The 22,202-nt window shown below is 31.9% G+C and overlaps 2 protein-coding genes across 12 annotated transcripts; one reads left to right on the top strand and one right to left on the bottom strand.

The window, feature by feature from the left end:
- On the top strand, positions 7,330-12,134 carry LOC109346241 (neurofilament heavy polypeptide-like). 9 transcript variants are annotated; one of them, XM_019585691.1, is made up of 4 exons: positions 7,330-7,610; positions 9,294-10,679; positions 10,785-10,827; positions 11,041-12,134. In XM_019585691.1, the coding sequence occupies exons 1-4, from the start codon at positions 7,563-7,565 to the stop codon at positions 11,844-11,846; spliced, it is 2,283 nt and encodes a 760-aa protein (XP_019441236.1). In that variant the 5' UTR covers positions 7,330-7,562; the 3' UTR covers positions 11,847-12,134. The 9 variants fall into 9 exon arrangements, with proteins under 9 accessions (XP_019441236.1, XP_019441238.1, XP_019441234.1 ...); XM_019585693.1 differs by lacking the exon at positions 10,785-10,827 and having other exon boundaries at positions 9,294-10,481; positions 10,851-12,134; XM_019585689.1 differs by having other exon boundaries at positions 10,785-12,134.
- On the bottom strand, positions 12,751-17,846 carry LOC109346242 (transcription factor PIF3-like). 3 transcript variants are annotated; one of them, XM_019585695.1, is made up of 9 exons: positions 17,333-17,845; positions 16,737-16,965; positions 15,353-16,619; positions 15,154-15,258; positions 14,984-15,049; positions 14,676-14,741; positions 14,055-14,576; positions 13,160-13,273; positions 12,751-13,065 (listed from the first exon to the last, which is right to left on the bottom strand). In XM_019585695.1, exons 2-8 carry the CDS (start codon positions 16,826-16,828, stop codon positions 13,163-13,165), a joined length of 2,229 nt encoding a protein of 742 aa, XP_019441240.1. In that variant the 5' UTR covers positions 16,829-16,965; positions 17,333-17,845; the 3' UTR covers positions 12,751-13,065; positions 13,160-13,162. The 3 variants fall into 3 exon arrangements, with proteins under 3 accessions (XP_019441240.1, XP_019441239.1, XP_019441241.1); XM_019585694.1 differs by having other exon boundaries at positions 17,341-17,845; XM_019585696.1 differs by having other exon boundaries at positions 12,802-13,077; positions 17,335-17,846.

Genomic DNA, 22,202 nt, shown 5'->3' with positions numbered 1-22,202 from the left:
TGTTTACGAGTTGAGTTTATAAAGAAAATGGAAAACTTAAAGAACATAAAATACATATAGCTTAAGCTTTACTTTTTCATTTTTTCACATCTAAAAATCAGCTTGCAAGCGGATCCTAAATTGTTGAGTTAGGATTCATTTAGGAAATTTGAATGTATGGAGATTTTAGTAAATTGAGCCCCCCAGGAAAATTGCTTAAGAAAATAATTGTGTAGCATTATTGTCCACAAGAATATATATATATATTATTAATCTTTGTAGACCATGGTTGAAAACTTGAAATTAAGCTTTTTGTTTAGGTACAATGCGCCACTAATGAAGATTAAAGGAATTGAAAAAGACCTTTATTATCAAACAAAATGTTATTTTCAATTTAAATTCAAGCTTGTCCAACAAGAAAATCATTGATTATCAACGTTGAATTTTAGAACAATAATCTTGTCCTGGCTAGGTGCACGTTTTAAGCAATACGGTCCTAGCAATTAGGGGTGGATAAAACTCAAGGTTGGCTTAGCTTAATTCAAACCGTTAAAAATTGATTTGAGTTGAGTTTAATGCAACTATTTTTTAACTCCAAATCGATTCAATTAAAATTCATGTTCATAAACATTTGAGTAAGCTAAGGAACTTAAATTTATTTTGTTAAGTAGTTCTTGTGACAATCATTCATTCAATTACTTCTTATTCTTCAATTTTCTTAATTCCCATTCTTGTATCTTATGGATCTTTTCTTCAATAATATTAAGTTAAATCAGTAGCGAATTTAGGTCAGATACAAATTATATTGAATGGCCCAAAATATAATAAATGATTAGTAAATATGTAATTTTATATAATCAGTTACATTTTTTTTCAAAGATATGCACACCCTAATATATGAGTAAGTCAGCCACTAGTTTGGATTCCTTTCCCTCATGAGAGTTCCCATTTCATCTTTAATTCTTAGAATTCATGGTAATTTCAAATCTTTTAAGTTGATGGGAATTTTGTGAAGTTAAATTTATGAAGGGAAAGATTTTGAACATCATAATGAGAATTTGAACAAGAAGAGACATACTCCACATGCCTTTGAAAAATGGAGATGCCTCTGTATTATCTTAAAAACCATCTTTTCCTAATCTAATTCTTTCATTGACAACTAATTGAAAAGAAAGCAACATCTCATTATTTCATCACATAATGTTTCTTTACTTGGGGCGATTAAAATATTTATCTATTTGTAACTATTTGATTAAATATTTATCTATTTGTAACATCTATTTGCAACTATTTGATTAAAATAAGCTACAAGCTATTGTAACCACCACCAAATTTATTTTGTAACATTAGGTTTCTGTCAAAGTTCCAACCAAATCAATTATTTGGTAAGGCCCCAAGAACCTAGGAGATTATAGAAGACACATTCATTGACATCACAAACACAGTAGACATTAATCTTTCTTAATTTTATGAATAAATTTGAGATTACAAAAGTTTTGTGCTTGTTGCTGAAGATTAATAATAGTCACATGGTTTTAAATCTGGCTTTCTATGTGATTTGTTGAGGTTCAACCATTGTGATTCAGAACTAGTAATATAATTGTAACCATCACCACTCATATAACTATAATATTACAACCACACCAATGATGTGATTCGAAATTTGAAATTTTTTATTAAAGTTTTATCTTAAAACTAATTATTAATAAGAGAAGTAACCTGATAGATATTTAAATCATTCTCGAGACAATAAGATATACTACACTTTCTAATACTTTTATAAAATTATCTTTCAATCAATGTCACCTTAAATTGTTGGATAATTGAAGCTAGTTAGGGTCACAAATGTTTCAATCTAAGACTTCAAGTTATCCTTCTAAATTGGCCCATTAAGGCTTGGTTGGAAACATAAGCACATGCATATTTCACAAGTTTTAGTTAACAGCAACTTAATTATCCTGTCTTGTCAAAGCAATAAGCCATGATGAGAAAAACACGAGTATCTCTTTCTTGATGTTGCTTTCAATATATACAAGATTAATATCCTATTAATAATCATGTTTAAGTTAAGTTCTATAGTCACTATGTAACTAAAAAAATATCACTACAATTCAGACTTTGTTAATTACTAGGAATATTAATTATTTAATTGTGTAGAACATGTAAGCATCTAGAAGTGTTTGAGCAAAAAATTGAGTGAGGAATAAGCGGTTAACATGGGAATTTAACTTCAATAACAAGGCAAAATTATAAAAATAAAATTAATTGCTTATAAGTCCATCAGAAAAGTCACTAACCTCCACCGATTATCAAAAAGTTTTGTCTAGTTGAAATGTTCCAATGTACCCCATCCTACCCATCCTTGAATAATTTCAGTTTTCACTTTAGCTTTATAGTGGGAAATGATAGTGAACTTTTGCTTTATACCACATCCCTAACATAGGAACATTTACATCATTACTTGTGATTTTAGTAGAGCTTATGCCTGTACATGAACTATTTAAGATTCTAATAAATATTTGCTCAAGGAGTTGAGTTTTCTCAATCAATTTGATTTTAGAACATAGTAGATTTTGATTAAAATGGTCACTCAATATGTCTTCAACAAAGTATAACTTATAATACATTCAATATGTAATAATATTTAATATGTGTATACTGACTGATAGTGGAAATATTTTTTCAATGTCAGCAAATCATCCATAGTTTATATGTTGATTGACTCTTAAATAAAAGTAATACAAACTAATGATGGATGATATGTAGACAGTGTAAAAACTTTACACCAACAGTACATATATTTTAAAATCTATCTAACTTTATAATACATCTCCATACGCTACATAAATTTATGTCTTCGACAAAGTACACCTTTGTACATATAATGTCACCATCTTCTTGTCCACACCGTCATTTTTCTCAAAATTCAGCGTTTTTACAAGCATAGAATATCTTACAAAAACATAATAAATCTTCTTATATTTAAAGGTTACCTATTTACATGTTTTACGTCTTGTTAGAGTTACTTTAGTTAAATTGGAATTTCACATGGATGCCTTTTATTATTTTTTATCCAACTATAGTACCAAGCAACTGATCTTTGTTATTACTATTATATATGTCCTTTTTACGGAAGAAGGGGTTTTCTCTAAGTTATTCATTCCTTCAACAAATTTTAGCATCTAATAACTAAAGTGATCAACCTATAACTCCTACTTGACAATAAAATTAAATGAATAATATTTGAGAAAAATATGTATACATTAACAACGTAACAGATTTTTATATTATCATTACATATCATTCATATTTAATAATTATTGACATTCAAATAAAAGTAATACAAATAAATAATAAATAATATATTAATTACATGTAAATCTTTATACTACCGATACATAACAGTCATATTATTTTGTTAAGTTTTTTCTTTTAACTTGTAAAATATCATGTGACCTCACTTGTTAGACCTAAATGGACCAAAGGCACTCAAAAAAGTACCATGCACGTTGACCGTCAATTTTACTATATTTTGCTTCATTCTTTTGTACTATACTTCACTTAAAGTGGATTCAAATGAACCAAAAAGAAGTTAAACTAAACAGAGAAACAGGGGAAAGTTCTCACTACCAATAGATTACAAAAAAGGACCAAATGAGTTTATGGTGTGTAAATCAAATGGGCAAATAAGAAATTATCCTACCTATATTTATAGTACCAGAAAAAGTGAGAATTCTAACTAAATCAAGTTAACGACGAAATAGGTTTGAAGGGCAAGAGAATGTGAAATGAATAATCATTCTGGTCCAAAGAGGCTTTAATTATAGCCCATTTTGAGGTAGCATCGTATATGCTATCACCATTATTGTTTTGGCTCATTTTTGGAAGAACTTTACTTTTATATGTTAGGAGAGGGACTTTATACAGTGGAAACAACTTATATGCTAGTGCTACTAGTGCCTTTGTAGACACAAAGACCCTATGCTTGGTCTACCAACTCGATTTCACAAGCTATCAAAAAGAAAAGAAAACTATGAATTTCAAAAAGAAAATTAATTTATATTTGACAATTGCATAACCAAGCAACTCTTGTATATGATTGCATAAATCAAAATTATATTCATAGACTTAATTATATGTCTCACTCCGGGCCTTAATTTATGATTTCTCGACTAAAATCTCAAATGTGATTTTTTTTAATTATTCAATGAACTTTTTAATAGTTGCATGATTGAAGTGAAGAATTCTTAATTTTCACAAAGTGAAAATTTAGAAAATGATATGATGCATGAGACACATATAATACAACTCAGTTTGAGAGAGAAGGATTTGGAGTTTGGGAGATTAAGAAGAGAGAGGGGAAAAAGTATTTTATAAATTTTTGGGTCCAAAGTGAGAAAAAATCATATAACACAAATGGGTTCTGAAGGGAGGTTTGATAAGTTGGGAGACGTGTGAATGGGGGACCAGCCCAATATATAAAGATGGTGGGCTTTTTTTGCTTATTCCTTTTTGGAAGATGGAGGTAATTATTATTGTTTTTTCAAAAAAATTAATACAAATGAATGATGAATAATATATTAATTATGTATAAATTTTTACACTGACATTATTTAGATGTTACACGTTTTTGAATAATGTATAAGAAAATACATTTATTTTGTCTTTTACATACATTTCAAAAATACTTCAAAACAACAAAGGGATACTATATTTTGAACCTAGGGATACTATATATTAATGGAGATGCAACATTTTTTCCTCATAATTTGATTTGTGATAGTTATATATTTCCTTTCATAATCAGGAAGAAAAAAGATAGTGAGTTTGACAAAAAATAAAAAGAAAGACCGGCCATGAATGTTGCTTTCCCCTTGGTTAGTAAAAAACTTGAATTGAAAACAAACATAATAACATAAAAACAAAATTGAAATGTTATAGTGAGATTATCATTCTCCATGCTCATAGAAAATATTAAATGAGAGAGGGGATGTTGATAGAAAATATTGTATTGCTGAATCGAGAACAAAACTTGTAAAGTTATAATTATACTTAAAATGAAGGTACTCTAAAATGATCATATTACTTCTAAAGTGAAAAAGTAAAGTATATCCACACTTAATTTAATAATCTAGCATATAGAGATTTGAACACACTCAACAATTTAAGGAAGACACTCGATTTTTTCACTTTAGATGAATTTTAACCCGTACTTTTAAATTATATTCTCCAACACATTTATTTAACCTAAGCACCCTTTCTTAATGTTTCTTCTTCTTATTCTTCTTAGTTTTTGTACTTAATTCTCTTCTTTGTGATGTTTAAAATGGAATTGAAGATATGACAACTAGCACATAATGCTTTTCAGAGACCAACGTAATACCCCGCATAGGAAGTTCATCAAAGTTTCTTCATTGAGTGAAAAAATTGAGGTGGAAAAATCCACCACTCAAATAAGTTGTCACAATAATGTTTTCAAGTTGCATGACATCGTTTTCAATTCATCAATGTCGTATGTCTCAATCTTAAGTTTAAAAAATCAAATAAAACTCCACCACCTTATAGTGGAACAGATACGACCTTCAAAACATTAAACCTATCTATAATATTATTAAATTCCATATTATTAAAGATATATATAAGTTATTTTGGAAGATGATAGTTGGTTAGAAAGTTAGGAATTAACAAGTTAGGTTTATGTTAGTTACTTGTTTTAAAAGCTTTCTTTTCTTTCTTTTCTCTCGTATAAAAAAATCATATTGGATCACTTCTTATACAATCAACTCAATTCATTCAATGAGAACATTATCAATCTTCGTTTCTCATTCTTTTTTTTAAGCTTTCTTTTATACACTTCTTTATTCATCAAAAATCTTTCTTTTCATGGCTTTTACCACATTTTAACACATATAATTTTAATTTTCAAGTGAAATACACTAATTTTATTTGACCTTTGATGCTTAGCATAGTTATCTCATGTGATCATCACTAGAGTACCACCAAGGTAGCATCTTCAACCTTTTATTAATTGCAAAATATAATGATCCTGCCATCAACGAACACACCTATATATATTAAATATCATGATGTTTCTATATTATATTTGTACAAATGACTTATTAAGAAATGTATGCTTCAAAAATATAATAGTTTAATATATTGTTAGTTTATCATCTAATATTTATTTTAATTATTACTATCTTTTAAAAATACTAATACAAATTATTAATAAATAATATATTAAATATATCTAGATCTTTATACTAATAATGTATAAATATTTTACTCCACTTTTAATCAATGACCAGATGAATGGTAAAATGTGGGCCTCTCTCACATAGACTTACTAGTGTGAGAGTCTTGCACAAAAATTAATTAAATTCACAATATTTATTGAGATTCAGACATAAAATACTACACGTCCTCTTTAGTTATGATACCAATTAGTGATAAACCTAAAAAAATTTATATAACCAGTGAATAGTTGTGTTTTTTAAGGATACATTTTCAACACCAGGGTAAAGGCATCACAAAATATAAAACACACGTAAAACTAACAAATAATTATCGTATAAAAAAGTTTCCCAATTTAAGTGGTAACACTAACTACCTACTAATTAATTAAATTTTCTATGATCTCTAAGTCTCATTTTTTGTAGGCTCTAACAATCCTCAATAAAAAATGTATAAGATAACTTAACAAACCTTAACTTTTGTTAATTTTTGTACTTATTAGCCGCACCACCTATTATGACGTCCGGTCTACAGTTATAAATAAGAATTGGGTTTAACAATAACAATAATGAAGTTTTAAAAAATATATAATTTAAAGACAAGTTGCATAACAATATTACTTAATATTAGAGGAACTTTCAAGGTTTTGTTTGGTTTAAGAACAAAAGTCATCTTTTTTTCATTTCCCCCGTTAATCTAGGAATGAAATGTAATTAGAATCAGAATATTATTGATGTACAAGAGTGGATAGGGACCTAACATTTTCCACCTCTAAAAATATAAAAGTTGCATGCTGCTGATCTGGTCCCAAACCCCTCCAATAAAACTAGTCACTTTGCCACAGCTCATATCTACATGATTTCAACTTTTCTATTTTAATACTTTATATTTTTTTTTTTACATAAAGATATGTAACAGTTTTTTACACTATTATTCATCAATTATTCATATTTATTTATCATTGATTCTTAAATAAAAAATAATACATACAAATCAATTATGAATGATATATTGATTCTTTGTGTATAAATCTTTATATCGAATATAGGTATTAACTCTATTTTTTAATGCAAAACTTAGTGGTACCCTAAATACTAATCCTCCTAAATCACAGTCACCACCATATCATATCATACCAGCTTATTTGTACATTCTGTGAAATATCTTTATTTCAGCTTTTTTCTGTGGAGAACTAGTTGTTCTTCTTCCTAAACTTGAACTAGTTTTCCTTCTTTTTTCTTTTAAGTTGTTGCCAACCATATTATTCTTCACCTTAACTTTTTCTTTATTTGTTTCTCCACTGGAAGTAGTACTTTACCACTTGTAACATCACTTTGCAAGCTTGAATCATGGCTACTGAGATTGGTGCATCTGGTCATGCTTCTGCTACTGATGAGGTTAGTTTCTTTTCCAAGTATTATGGCTTATGTGATCTTGAACTGTTTCCTTTAGCTTCTGTGATCAATTTTAAGTAGAAACCACTTTGATTGCACTTCTATGTAGTTTTTTTATGTTTCTTCTTGTGAGTCAAACCTAAGCACTGATTCGTCCAACACGTATCCGACACAGATATGCTCGGATTCGCAAAGGATACTTATATGTAAAGTATCCAAAAATTTTAAAAATAAAATAAAATACATAAGTATCAAGACACGTATCAGATTCGTTTTCAATAAAATATATGATAATATAGATTCGTTTTCAATAAAATAAGATAAGATAAATTCGTTTTCAATAAGATAGGATAACATAGAGTCGTTTTCAATAAACACCAACTTATTTAAAGGTCACAAAGACTCATACCAACATACCGTCACACCACATTGACCCTCCGATAGTCAGTCCACCATACCGACTCTCCGATCCACAACATCACCGTCAAGGAGGAGATGAAATTGATCATATTTTTGTTTCTAGAGCTAGACAATAAACAATTTTATAAATTATTCTACTATATTTTCTACTTTTTGCACTTGTAACTTTGGACGACAGTGATTTTCAATTTTCATTATATTTTTTACTTTTGATATTTTGATTTACACTTATAATTTTATCATATTTTATGTGTGTTTTATTATTTTATACATGTATCTTTGAAAGTATCGTATCCTATATTTTAGATAAAATGTGTGTCAACGTATTGGATAGGTATCGTATTCGACATACGTATCCGTGCTTCATAGAGTCAAACTTATATATCTTTACCTACCAGTTAAATATGAACATATTTTTTTGTTGGCTTTCTATTTTAGTTACCTTTTCTCCCTTACAAAGTGACTCAAGTAAGAATAATTATTATATAAAAACTGTAAGAACAATATGGTTCAGATTAAATTAAAAATTAGTTATTAATCATATGATTATTTCTTTTAATTTTGAGTGTTCCAATCAAGAAAGATATACCTTAGCATATAGTTATCTAAGATAGATGATATTTTGAAACATGGTTAAACATGAAAAGAATCCGTCTATAGGAGTGTAAATTATTTTTCACTAACAATAATTATTAGCTGTTGATATTATTTTTCATCCAATAGTTTCGAAAGTGGATGTACATGAAAATGGTTTAAATATTTATGTGCTATATAGATATTGATTTAGTGCAGAAGGTCATATTTGGAATAAGGAGACAAGCCAATAAAATGTATCAATGCTAAATGATTCATTTCCTCTCACTACATTCTTTTGCACTAGAGTGTAAAACAAGCTTTGTAGATGCAACTTTTACAGCATTTTGGCAGCCTTGTTATGGAGAGTATTCTCTACAAGCTTGTAAATTATGAATAAATTAAAGAACAAAATAGCAGTATTCATTTCAAGATATTTATTACACAAGCATATACTTTCATGCCAACTGACATTAGAAAAAGTACATTGTTTTAAGGAGGCACATATTTGAGATGATGTAAAAACTGTTATGTATGTGCTTTAGTTTAGCCATATCCTTCTTATTTAATGTTAGCTTTAACTTGTACCATGTTTCATGGTTTGTTTTTATGTACTCTCTTTGTTAATGTTTAAGTAAATATCTTCCATGTGCACAGATTTACTTATCAATGCTTTCCTTTTTCGTTGTATAGCAAATAGTGAAGAAGGAAAAGAGTGAAGCAATTGCACATATGATTGCTTCTTTAGCCAATGAAGATGAAGTAAAACATGACAAGATATCGGATGAAGATGGACATGTTACTAACCCTTTATCCAAGACAGGGAATGGGACAAATGATGAGGTTGGTGCAGTTGAGGTTCAAAAGTCTGATGATTCTCCAGCATTAGCGGCTTCGGCAGAAGATAATCTAAAACACGGCAAGATTGAAGATGCACAAACTCAAGAAGATGACACGAAGGCCGAACCTGATGTTGTTTCTGTAGAAAAGACAGATGATCTTGTGTCATTGGAGGCACACATTGAAGATAATCTGAAAGGGGAGAAGGAAGTGATTCCAGCTTTACATGCTACTGATGATGCAGCCAAATCCCAGCCAGAAGAGTTACCATTCACAGAACCAACTGTGGAGGAAACACCACAGCAGCCAGAAGCAGAAGCAGAGGTTAATACTCGGACAGAAGCAGAAGCAGAGTTGGTGAAAGAGGCTGAAACTTTTGAAACAAGTTACCAAAAGGAAGAGAAGACTGAGACTGAACCTGTGGCTACAGAAGTGGAGGAAAAACCACAAGAACCAGAAAAGGAATTAGAAGCAGTGGTAGTGAAAGAGGCAGAAATTTTGGAAATAAGTGACCGAAAGGAAGATAAACCTGAGCCCGAGCCTGTGGTTCTGGCTACAGAGGTGGAGGGAAAAAGTCAAGAACCAGAAAAGGAGTCAGAAGCAGAGGTAGTGAAAGAGGCTAAAACTTTGGAAACAAGTGACAAAAAGGAAGAGAAGCCTGAGCATGAGGTTGTGGCTTTGATTCCAGAGATACAGAGAAAAACAGAAGAACCAGAAAAGGAATCCCAAGAAAAACCACAAGAAGCTGAGCAAGGAACCATAGTTACAGTTGCTGAACCTTTTACTGAAGTCATTACCATAGAGGAAAAAACAAGAGAACTTTCAGCAGAGATATTGAAAGAGACCAATGACTCCGAAGCAGCGCCTACAGAAACATCGAAAGCAGAACAAGAAGTTGAGGAAAATCCAAAAGAACCAGAAAAGGAATCACTCGAACAAAAGGAAGAGAAGCAGCCAAACAATGTTGCAATAGCTGAAGTATCCTCTGAAACCATTGAAGCCATAGAAGAAAAAACAATTGAACAAGAAGTATTGAATGAGACTAACAACTATGAAACAGAACCTACAGAAGTAGAGAGAGCAGAGCTTGAGGTTACTAAAGTTGATGAAAACTCAAGTGAACCGGAAAAAAAATCCATCAAACAGGAGGAAGAAGAGCTGCCAAAGACGGTTATCCCTGAAAAGCCAACAACAGGTGATATAGTTAAGGTCCAACCACCCGAAGAGTCAGATATTGAGGTGGTGAAAGAGATTGCTAACTCAGAGACAGAAGCAGTACTAGGGAAAGAAGAGAAACCAGGTAACGGAGTTGTGGTACACCAACCCATAGAGTTAGATATTGAGGTGGTGAAAGAGAATGGTACCAATGAGTTAGAAGCAGTGCCAGTCAGAGAAGAGAAATCAGAACTTGTGTCTTCTGAACTGGAGGAAAAGCCAAGAGAACTGGTAGAAGTAGCTGAGGATGTTGGAGAAACTAAGAAGGAAGTGGAGAGCAAGCAAGAAATTGTGCTTGAGACTGCTAAGAATGAGGGGAATTTAGCTGACACAATCAAGGAGAAGATATCATTGAAGGAAGAGAAAACTAAAAAAGAAGACGAAACTAACATCACCGAAAACACTGCACTAGTTTCATTAAATGAGGAAGCTCAAGCAGCCCCAGAAAATCTGGTGGAACTTGCTCCTGAAGTTTCAGAAAAGGTTGTTGAAGAGGATGGCAAGAACAAATCAAGCTTCACCGATGTTATTGAAGGGGTACCAAAGGATGAGGTTGGCATTGTAAAAATTCCTGGACAAGCTTCCATTGATCAGGAAGCTAAAAGTGACATTGAAGAAAAGGGGGATTCTATTCCTACCAGTGTTGAGGAAAAGGTTGCTATCACTGTGGATGATGACAAGAAGGAACCAAAAGCACCTGGAAGTGTCCAAGTATCCTCAAGAGAAGCCGAGGTTGAAATCAACAAGGATGAGAAACAGTTTGAGGCGAAGACAGCTACGACTGAAGATGATGAACCTGCAGTTAAAAACGAGAACGGAGGGCATATCGATACGAAGGTGGATGGAATATTTTCAGCTGTAAGTGAACCTGTTAGAGAAACACTGGCATCTAAATTTGAAGAAAAGGAAACTAAAACTGAAGTGAATAATTTGGAGAAAGAACAGAGTGAGGAGCCTGTGAAAACTGAGGTGCAAGTTCCCAAGGAACCTACCCAGGAAAGTGATGCAACAAAAACATCCTCCAAGGACCTTCCAAAAGAATCTAAAGCCAAGACAGCTCAAAAGCAATCAAATAGCATCATATCAAAGGTAAAACAGTCACTAGTGAAAGCAAGGAAAGCTATCATTGGGAAATCTCCATCCTCCAAAAACCATTCCTCAGAGGCCAAAGATGATATTCAAGTCAAGTAAAGGATTGGAGTAAATAAGTTTGCAGAATTTCCCACTGTTGCTTTGTTTTTCATCGCCACGGTGCATATCGTTATATAGCATACTTGTTGGTTTGTATACATAATTACTTTCTATTGAATTTGTTTGATTGCAGAGAGGTGTGCAGAGTGCAGTGTATATAGAAGATGATGTAGGCCATGAGTTAGGCTGTAGTGTAAATTTGATTGTTTCGTTCTGCTATATTCATTTGGATTTACGCTTTGTGTTCTTGATTATTGTTAATGAACAATGGAAGCAATTTTAACTTTATTGTGTTGCTATTGATTGTTTATTACATAACTGTCTGGATCCTCATATATCCATTTTGCTTACTAGCTAAGAGAGTTTTCACAAATCTTAACCATATTCTCCATCACTACGATAGTTCATACATTTAAGGCTAACCTACCCTCAAAATTGAAGACTTGTTAGCAGGTTGGAGAACGGGAAGAGTGGCAATTGGAATGATGAAAAAGTTATCCAGGATCTGCATGGATCCTGTCAAGCATACCATGAATGTGAAAAATATAACATGACATTCTCTTCCATTTCTATGCCCAAATGGCCAAATAGGTGGAAATAATCACCATATAATTTCGTAGTTCCGATTATTTTGTGGATTCAAATGTACGAAAACCAACAAAATCAAATGATGATGATAGTAATTGGTGTAGTTGTCAATGTACAAATCCAACCAATCCACACAGAATATATAATCAAAGAAATTATTACATACTGCTAAAGTACTCCAGAAACACAGATAACCTGCAGCAGTTTGACATCATATTTGAACAGTTATCTGCATCTTAGTGTTCAGGTATATGTCACGACATTGAGGGGAGACAAGATTGCAAAGAAACAACTATTATTGCATTAATAGAAAGAATCACTATGAAAGACCTGAATCAAACATTTGAATACATATTTGTAGGATATATAAAAAATTATGATACTTGATTGAACAGCTCGCTAAGTGGATATACAAATGAGTATTGTCTCCCAAGATACCAAAACTTGTGCAATTTTGTAAGTCTGGAACTTAATATTCTAACTGTTGTTGTGACAAGTCAACATAATCTGAAATATCCTCTGATAATCTACATTCAGCTTGCAAAATGAGAAACAAGAGATTTTGAACTCACTATTCAGAAAACATGGATTCTTCTACTAGCCACAGTCAATGCCGAATATCAACCATAACCTGCACGTATAACTGAACAGTAAGTTGTTCCATTATGACCTCCTTAGCTTAAAATATCAATGTAAAACGCCATATTGAATATGGCTGTGTGTACCAATCATGAGACTGTGTTCTTTGCATTAACAGCTCCACTGTCATTAATATCAGAGGCATGACCACTATTTTGCACCAAAGCTGACTGTTCAAATGCAATAGTTGCTGCTTCACACTATCATATAAAAAACAGAACAGAAATATCAGGCATATTACTTGTAAAAAGTGACTAGAAACAAAAACTAATCTGGAAATTGGTGATGAGACCAGGGTGAAGTAATATTTATGGGAGAATGTTAGCAAGTGCCCTAAAGGCATTGTTTAAGGAAGAGAAAAAAGGAATTTTTGTATGTTTCAACACATTGAGAAGTGTTGGAATTAGTTTTGCAATGCTAATTTCCTTCTTTTGTACTCCTTAAACAACGCCCTCAGGAAAGTTGTTAGCACAACCCTCATTTATGATAAAAGATGAAATAACCACTCCATGGTAATTAGAGACCATCAGACCAAATAACAACTTCTAACATTAACCTTTGCTTTTGTTCCTAAATGTTTGCTTTTCATTGTTTTCTGTCCCGAAAAAATACTGTATCAAACCATACAAACTACTCATGTCAAATTTGTTTTGCTGGACTCCACTTGTGCCTAAATATGAGTTGTAGTTGTAATGCAATAACAAAGTGACAATTAACAATTTAAGAACACTAATGAAATTTAGCATATTCTCATGCACCTTCTTTTGGAAGGTAATATTAGTTAAATGACTACAATAATTCAGTAATTAAGATTGGTTATTTTAGGTAACCTAGAAATAGAATAACCGATAACACAGTCCACAGGGGTGGAAATGAAGAGCAATGAACCTTTACTTTCTAACTCTGTGGAGGGCAAATGAGTTATAAGATGAAGCAGACTATCAGCATTATATTACGATAGTTGCAGTTCAGTAAACAAACCTGGTTAGGTTTAGCCATCATCTGACTTGCTGCTACATTACATTGCTTAACTTGTTGGTCTACATTTGGCATTGGGTCTTTCAAGCAAGAAGCTGAGCTCCCAGTTTCAGCAAGTCCTGCTACTGTTCCACCGGCATGTTGTACCGGAGTTGGTGAGTTCATAAAAGGCCCTACTGAAAAAGGAAAAACAGGAGTACGTGATATCGGCAAGGGAAGTCCCTGACCTTGACATGGAAGCCCAAATCCTTGAGGATTTGATCTTGCCATCCCATGTAAAGCGGTGGGTCCAGATACATGTGCAGCAGGTATATGAGTTCCTTGCATTTGGGGCATGTGAATCATTGGGAATCTAGAAGAACCACCATTCATGTCAGGCATACCCATCCCATAACCCATACCCATCCCCATTTGCATGCCAACACCCATAGGTGAAAAGGGAGCCATATGTGGTGCATGCATGTGCTGCATTCCCGCAGGTATCATCATTGGATGCATATATAAACCAGCTCCCATTGACATCATCTGCATGAAAAGATAGGAAACAATTTCATGATATAACACAATCATTTATGATCATAAAAACTAAAACTCAAAGATGAATGCAAGAGGAGCAGAGAATACTTGAACTTGGAGCTGAAGTGTTTTAAGATACTCAATTGCCTCATCCAGCATTGAAGCTTTATCCACCTGATATATATGAAGTCATAAAAAACAAAATGAATGAGGAATCAAGTATATTGATTATAAATACACTTAATGCAAAGAACATGTTAATTTCAGTTTTCATATATGTGGCTGTAACTTCCATTAATATGATAAAGCCTTCCACATTCCACAAGAATAAACTTAAATAACTATAAGTTTAAACCCTTTGTGATAACCAACATTTCTTAATCTTATAACAAGAGTGGAAACAGATAAGGCCAAACCTTGTTGCAATTTGGTATGAGTTCTTGTAATGCACGCATCTTCTCATTGATCCTGTCTCTTCGCCTCTGCACACATAAATTATAATCACATAAATTGGAAACATGAACTCGGGAGAGAAATTTGTGGTTTTATAGTTAACATGACACAAATAGCAGATGTCTTCGCTCACCCTTTCGGATAGATTATGCACTTCAGCCGCACGGCTTCTCTTAATACCTGTACCTCCTCGTCCAGCAGCCGCCTTTTTAAGACCCACAGATTCTTCCTCAGCATCCTTCAAGTAAGATATTTTCTTGGTTTAAAGTGGGAAACTATAAGACAAGAAAATAAGTAAGCATGTAATATGGTGTAAACCAGACTTTGCTTACTTCACTATGGCTCTCAGAGCCCTCAGTGTCTCTACTTTTCCGCTTCAAATTTTGATTTGGCTCTTCCAAAACTCTGTCTGCACCATTGCCAGAACAAATGGAGGGTGGTGCTACTGCTGGCTCCTTACTTTTTTCAACAGCTATTTGTTTTTTAGAGCCATTTTCAGCAAGAACTTGAATGGAAGTTTCGTCAACCTTACTAGAACTCTCTTTGCAAACAGGGTCCAACTGTTTAGAAACTACAGCAGCCTCCTGTTCACGAGATTTTGGCTCCAACCGTTTCAAATCAGCCTTGGATTGCTCCACAACCTGCTGGCAGTGCATGGTTGGTTCCTTTGAACAATCACCACTTGAATCCACTCTTAATAATTCAGGACGGTAGCCGCTAGTAGTAGCTGCACCTTTATTCTTATTTCCCTGACTGTCTAATCTTCCTGAAGACAAATCAGACTTCAAGCCAACATTCTGAAGATTAGTTCTGCTAATACCAGCAGGCCTTGCAAAATGGGAGAAATTCATCACTGTGGAACCATTGCTAGGAAGAACTGGATCCTGCTTCTGCATCTTTAAGCTACAAAAATCACTAGAGGAAGACGCAATCTGAGTTATTTCGCCACGAGGTACATTCTGAGTAGCATTATTTGTATTGTTCTCAATTATCTCTGATACTTTGGATCTAACAGATGCAAATGGTGTTTGACATTGATGTGATGATGGCAGATATAGCTGATTGATACTAGCTTTAGGCCCAGAAATGTCAACATCTCCAGTTGAAGAACCCTTAGAAACATTCCCTTGTTCTAAACCAGCAACATAACTTGCAGAACTTTTACAAGAGTCCCTAAATACCTGATTAGTACCATTGCTTCTTCTATCCACAAGGGCAAAATTATTTGATTTCGGGAGGTCATTTTCTGTGACATCGGACAGTTCATGTAAGAAATCAGAACCATAGTCATGTTGCAAAGATCCATCCATTGTGTAATCCAACCAATGCATCATGTCTCCATCTTGACTCAAATCCACTTCATGTGATGGGACTGACATAGGGATTTCATTCAACCCAGAATCAAAATCCCCAAACTTTCCCTTTCCCATCCTTGTATTCATAGCATATCCGCCTTCATCTTTATCTCGGCCCTTCGGACTATGAGACGGTACACAATGAGACGGCAAACTCCTTCCAGAAGAAGGGCTCTTTCTGGACTGACCCTGTGTTGAAATCTGACCATTTTCCCAAACCAGCTCAAAGAAATCAGTCTCAGGCCTAAGTTCAAAGTTCATACACACAGAGTAGTTAGACTTTACATAACAAATAGACAAAAGTATGCAAAATCCAAAAACAAATGAAAATGTTACAAAAAGCTGAAGCTAATGAACTTACAAGGAAGATTGAGATTGTTCAACTGCACATGTGTTGCTAACCTCTTTATCAAGCTTCTCTCTAGAAAGCCGATATAACTCATAAAGAGGCATGATGATTGATGAATCAACCGATTAGTGGAACAAAAAATCTCCAAAAGTCTTCAAACTTAAGCACTTTTTAGCTTCCTAATGTTACTTCCACCAGCATACCCCCGTTATTAGGAAACCCCTTTGGAATCCAAATAAGACTTGAATAAGAAGAAAAAAGTAGTGAGCCACACCAAACTATGAGACAATCAAATCTCAATTGATTTTAATATGATAAATTGATAATAAAGAAACAAGCTACCATCACAGCAATAATAATAGTTTACAAAAAGATAAAATCTTAATTTTTAATAACCAAAGTCATTATCAGAGAGAAACAAAGTATAATACAAAAATTAAATAAAATAATAAAGCATCAGTCAAACAAATTCTTTAATGACTTATATTTAAGTATATATAATGCACAAGCCTTAACAAGTAATAAAGTAAAAGTGTTTGAAGATTAGATCTTATTTTTATATTTATGTTTTATTTTCTAACAAGCATGAGATTTAAGTCGGCACATACACACACACCAAGTTGAATATCCATCGACAATAGTGACACTGATTTTCGGCTGAGATCAAGGGAAAGCTTGTGTAACTCCAATTTTTACTCAAAGCTGGTAATTTCCTGAACTGGGCTTTCAAAAAGGTACAAAATTTTGAGAAAAACTGAGTTGGGTTGCTTTGACCGACAAATTTTTCCCTGATTAAAATGCTATAACAGTGTTTGAGTGGGAGTGATCATTCGCACCAAAACAGTGGAAGTTAGTATGAAAAAAAGGAACTTTGGAGAAAGGTAAAAAGACCCAAAATTTGAGAGAAGTGGGGAAGGACCAAAATGGACGAAGAAAGCGGCGAAAGATTTGCAGAGTTTGCAGAGTTTGCAGCGAACCAATGCAGAAAGCACTAACAGTGACACCACAAGCACAAATTCAGGGGTTTCTATTTTCAACCATGGTTAGTCATAGGTTAAGTTATATCCTTTTGGTTTATGTTTTTTCTTTTTCCTTTCTCATTTGTGTAATAACGAAGTTTCAATTAGGGAAAACAAACCATGTGTGTCGTTTCGAGTAAAAAGGGTTTATATATGGGAAGACACTCCATCTAAGATGCAAATATAGATCACCAAAGTGACTACTTTTTCGGTATGTAATACTTGAATTTGAATTTTTTTATTAATACTTTGTTTGGTTGAAGAGGAAAAAAATGAGAAAAGGGAGAAAGAGGAAGCTAAGAAAGTAATTTAGAGAAATATAATAGATTGTTATATTGTCTTTGTATAAGGGAAAGACAAAAGAAATGTGAGCACATCTGTTGTCTCATAAGTTGTACAAATGCATGTATCATTAGTCTGTCATTGTTTGAAAAAATATATTGAAGTTAAAAATTTAATAATTAATTATTTTATTGACCAATCATAATCGATTGCACATACAGTGACATAATTTGTAGGACAACAAATATGTACCCAAAAGAAATAGAAGAGAAAATGTATATATAAACTTTTGATTGATAAAAATATCTATGCAGTAAAAAGAATTTGGAAAAAATGTTTTAATACTAATTAAAATTTTAAGAATTACAACTTTAAAATTTATTGTAAAAATCATGTTAATGTAATTTTAAATAATATTTATGAAATGAGAGAATATAAAAAATGGTGTAAAAAAGTGTGTAAATAAATAATAATAACAATAAAATATAGAAAGTGATTAAATGAGTTAATTTTGTCACTTTAATCTCTCCTCACATGTGGGGAGAAAGAATTTTGATGGGTGCATTTTTTATTTCTCTCATCCCTTACTCTCTTTTCAACCAAATTACATAAATGTTTACTTTCTCTACAATTTCTTTCCCTCAACTTATTTATTCTCTTTCTTCATCCAACCAAAGGAAGCCTAAAAGAATGGACCCATATGTATGATTATGACACATGTCAATAACAAAAATCCAATGGTTCATATTTTTACTTTTTTATAAATTAATAATTTTAAAAAATTGTCCCCTCTCACATTTTCAGTACTGATGTTCGTCACACATAAGGTAGAAATAGGTTAGGCCGTCTATCAAAAGCCTATTACCTGGCCTATAACAGGTCAAGTCGGGTCAGACTTTTTGTTGTAAACATGTCAGACTTAGGTTTTTTAAAAAACTTATTTACTTTAACATGTCAGACTTAATGTCATCCAAAATACATATTAAGTCTAACATGTCAACCTATTAATCATATTATATAATATGTTCACATTATGCAATTTTAATATAAGTAATAATATTATTATTATATATATATATATGCGTGTGTGTAATTTTAATGTAAAAATATAACTTAATTGTTAGGGTTAGAAGAGTCTAATTAAAAGTATGAATATTAATCTATTTAAATGTAGATATAATAGACCTATTAAGCCTAAGAGGCCCCCCTATTTTGTCATATTATATAATATGTTCATGTTACACAATTTTAATATAAGTAATATTATATTAACTTAATTGTTTGGGTTAGAAAAATCTAATTAAAAGTAGGAATATTATTTTATTTAAATATGGATATAATGACCTATTTGAATATTATAAAGTATAACACACATTTAAACATGCTAAAGGCCAGGTCTGATCCAAGTTTTGAATGTTTTTTTAAATAAGCTAAGAGGTCATACTTAGTCTCCTTCATACTATATAGGGTGGACATTTTTAAGGCAAAATCTAGTCTGATATATTTTCATCATCGTTGCTTTTTAGTTTATTTTGGGTCAAGATCATCTCTTTTGCTAATGAACAATGTGTATGGAAAAGGAGAAGAAAAAATAACAAGTAAGATTTTTGTTTTTTAAATGCAATGTAATGTTATTTTTTTATTTTTAACATTAGAAGCAAAAGGAAACAAGAAATTATGGGATTCTTTTCCCTTGTAATGTACAAGTTGAAACCTTACCAAGTAAAGCGAGTAGTAAGTGAATCATATAATAGAATAGGGGTTAAGGTAACATGTTTGAATGGAGAATTTTCTTCCATTTGTTGATGTTTTTATTTCAATTTTTATTTATCAAATGTAATGGAACATAATTGGCTAAATATGCTGTAACACTATATCTGATCCCATTGGAGCAATGTGTGCCAAATAAAAAATAAATATTCAAAGTAATGAAAGTTTTGCCCATAATGGATGCTTAGTTTTGCGGTAGTATGAGATCATAATAAGACATGAGAGAGAAGAATTGTTGTGTGTGTCCATGTACTGTGTATACTTAGAAAAAGATTATAACGTTTCACTCTTAGTATATATTATCCTTGCAAACAAGTGTGCATCCATAATGCAAAACAACAAAATCATATCCTTATCATTATACTCTGTTTGGAAAGTGGCCCCCTTGTGTAGATAATCTTAAATAATAATCATTTTTTTGTTTGAAAATTGAGGATTGAGAGATTAATAAAGTCATTGACCTGCTTTTCACTTTTTTGAGAGAAAAAAATACATATGTAGATCGTGTAATAGTTTTTATATGTCATTTTATTATTAATAATTTATATTTAATCATAAGTCATTCTTAAATATAAGTAATATAAATAAATAGATGATGTATTAATATATATATATATATATTTATATATTACCATTTTTTAGTAACATTAATTAATGAAAAGAACAACCTTCTTCCCTTTATTGTTGGAGAGAGAGTATTAATTGAATAGTGGGTTATATTAGGCAAGTTGACACTGCAATTATGGGAGAAGGGGAGTGGTGTCCTTTCTGGTTTTCTTTTTTGTGAGTTTTGGATTTCTTGTAACTTGTAAAATGTTTAGAATTTGAGGAAAAAAATGTATGTAGTGATAATGAATTAGTTTATACAATATTATTATATTATTTATTATTCATATTTAATTATTATTAATTGTGTATAATTTTTTACAGTAATAATATATAGATATTATATTCTTAAAATTTAGAGGAAATATTCATTTGGTTCTACAAATTTTTTAAATGTAAAAATTTGATCCCTCAAAAATTAAAAGTTTAAAATAATTTTAAAAAATATTAAATATATGTCACATTATTTATTTTTAGCATATTTTGGGACATGAGGAGTATGGTACACATCTGTTGTCCCATAAGTTGTGTCATTGCATGTGCCATCAATTGTGATTGGTCAGTAAAATAATTAATTATTAATTTTTTAACTTAAATAGATTTTTTCAACCAATGATAAGCCAGTGGCACAACTTTTGAAACACCAGATGTGCTCACTATTCTCCCCTACATTTTTTTTGGCACATTTGTGGTCATTGACGTATCACTTAAAAATTTAAAGATAGTATTAAAGGGAACTGCATAGAAAATCCAAGGGTCCTTTTGTCATATGATAGAATCTAAGAGATTGCTAAACAAATTAATCATGGTGAAATTATAGTTGGTTTTACACGCCGTTCCTTCAATTTAATTAGAATGTCCCTGACACCTTTTGTTTTAAGCAACAATAATGCCACGGTGGGAAGGTTATTGTTGCCTTTTTCCTTTCTGCATTTTATTATTAGTTCGTTAAGTAATATTGTAGAACCGTGAAAGATTAATGATTGTAATATCTAATCTATATAATAATATCTAATCCATACACTTTTAGTGTACAAAAAAATACATATTTATATACATTCAGTATATCATTCACCAGTCATTTATATTGACTTTTAATTGTGTTCTTTTATACTATAAGGAATGAACGGTGGTGAATGTAGAATGGTCGGTGATGAATGTCTAGTTGAGTGTGAAGGATCAGGAGATCTGGTAGGAATGTCGTCTGGACCCACCGGGTGAGGTACCTGAAAAGGTTCCCCGACAATCAAGTCAGTAGAATATTCTCGAGAGATAAATGAAGTAAATAAGAGAGAAGTTATAGTAATAAATATAGCAATAAATGAAGGAATGAGATTTGAATGTACTCCTTTTGTGGTCTCGTATATTTATAGAGTTTGAGGTACGCTATGATGACACCTTGCCATTGGCCAACATCTAACAAGTATAATTGACATACTCTATTGGTCATTGTTTGTCTTACAGATCTGCTTTTGTTGAATTGTCGGGGACATGCGAAATGTGCAGGCGGCTTGTTAGCTAACATTGACGGCGAGTCAATGACGCATTAATGACGTAGTCATAAGTGCATTAAATGGTGGATCAGAGTATTGGAAGATAATTCAACTTTGTGTAATTGTTAGTTAAGTTTCCTAATATAGCTAGTTAGTTGGCAAGTTAGTTAGGATGAGTAACTATAAATAGTAAGCTTTGTGTATTGTATTGTAAGTGAAGAATTCAATTAATCTTTTAATACAATTGAGGCATATTCATTGAATCACTATCCTATCTTCTTCTTCTCTCAAAACCAACATTCATTCTT

The sequence above is a fragment of the Lupinus angustifolius genome, chromosome LG04 (assembly GCF_001865875.1).
Source record: "Lupinus angustifolius cultivar Tanjil chromosome LG04, LupAngTanjil_v1.0, whole genome shotgun sequence".
Lineage (NCBI taxonomy): Eukaryota > Viridiplantae > Streptophyta > Magnoliopsida > Fabales > Fabaceae > Lupinus > Lupinus angustifolius.
Note: the sequence above shows the minus strand (reverse complement) of the source record. Positions and strands in the feature narration are given on the sequence as shown.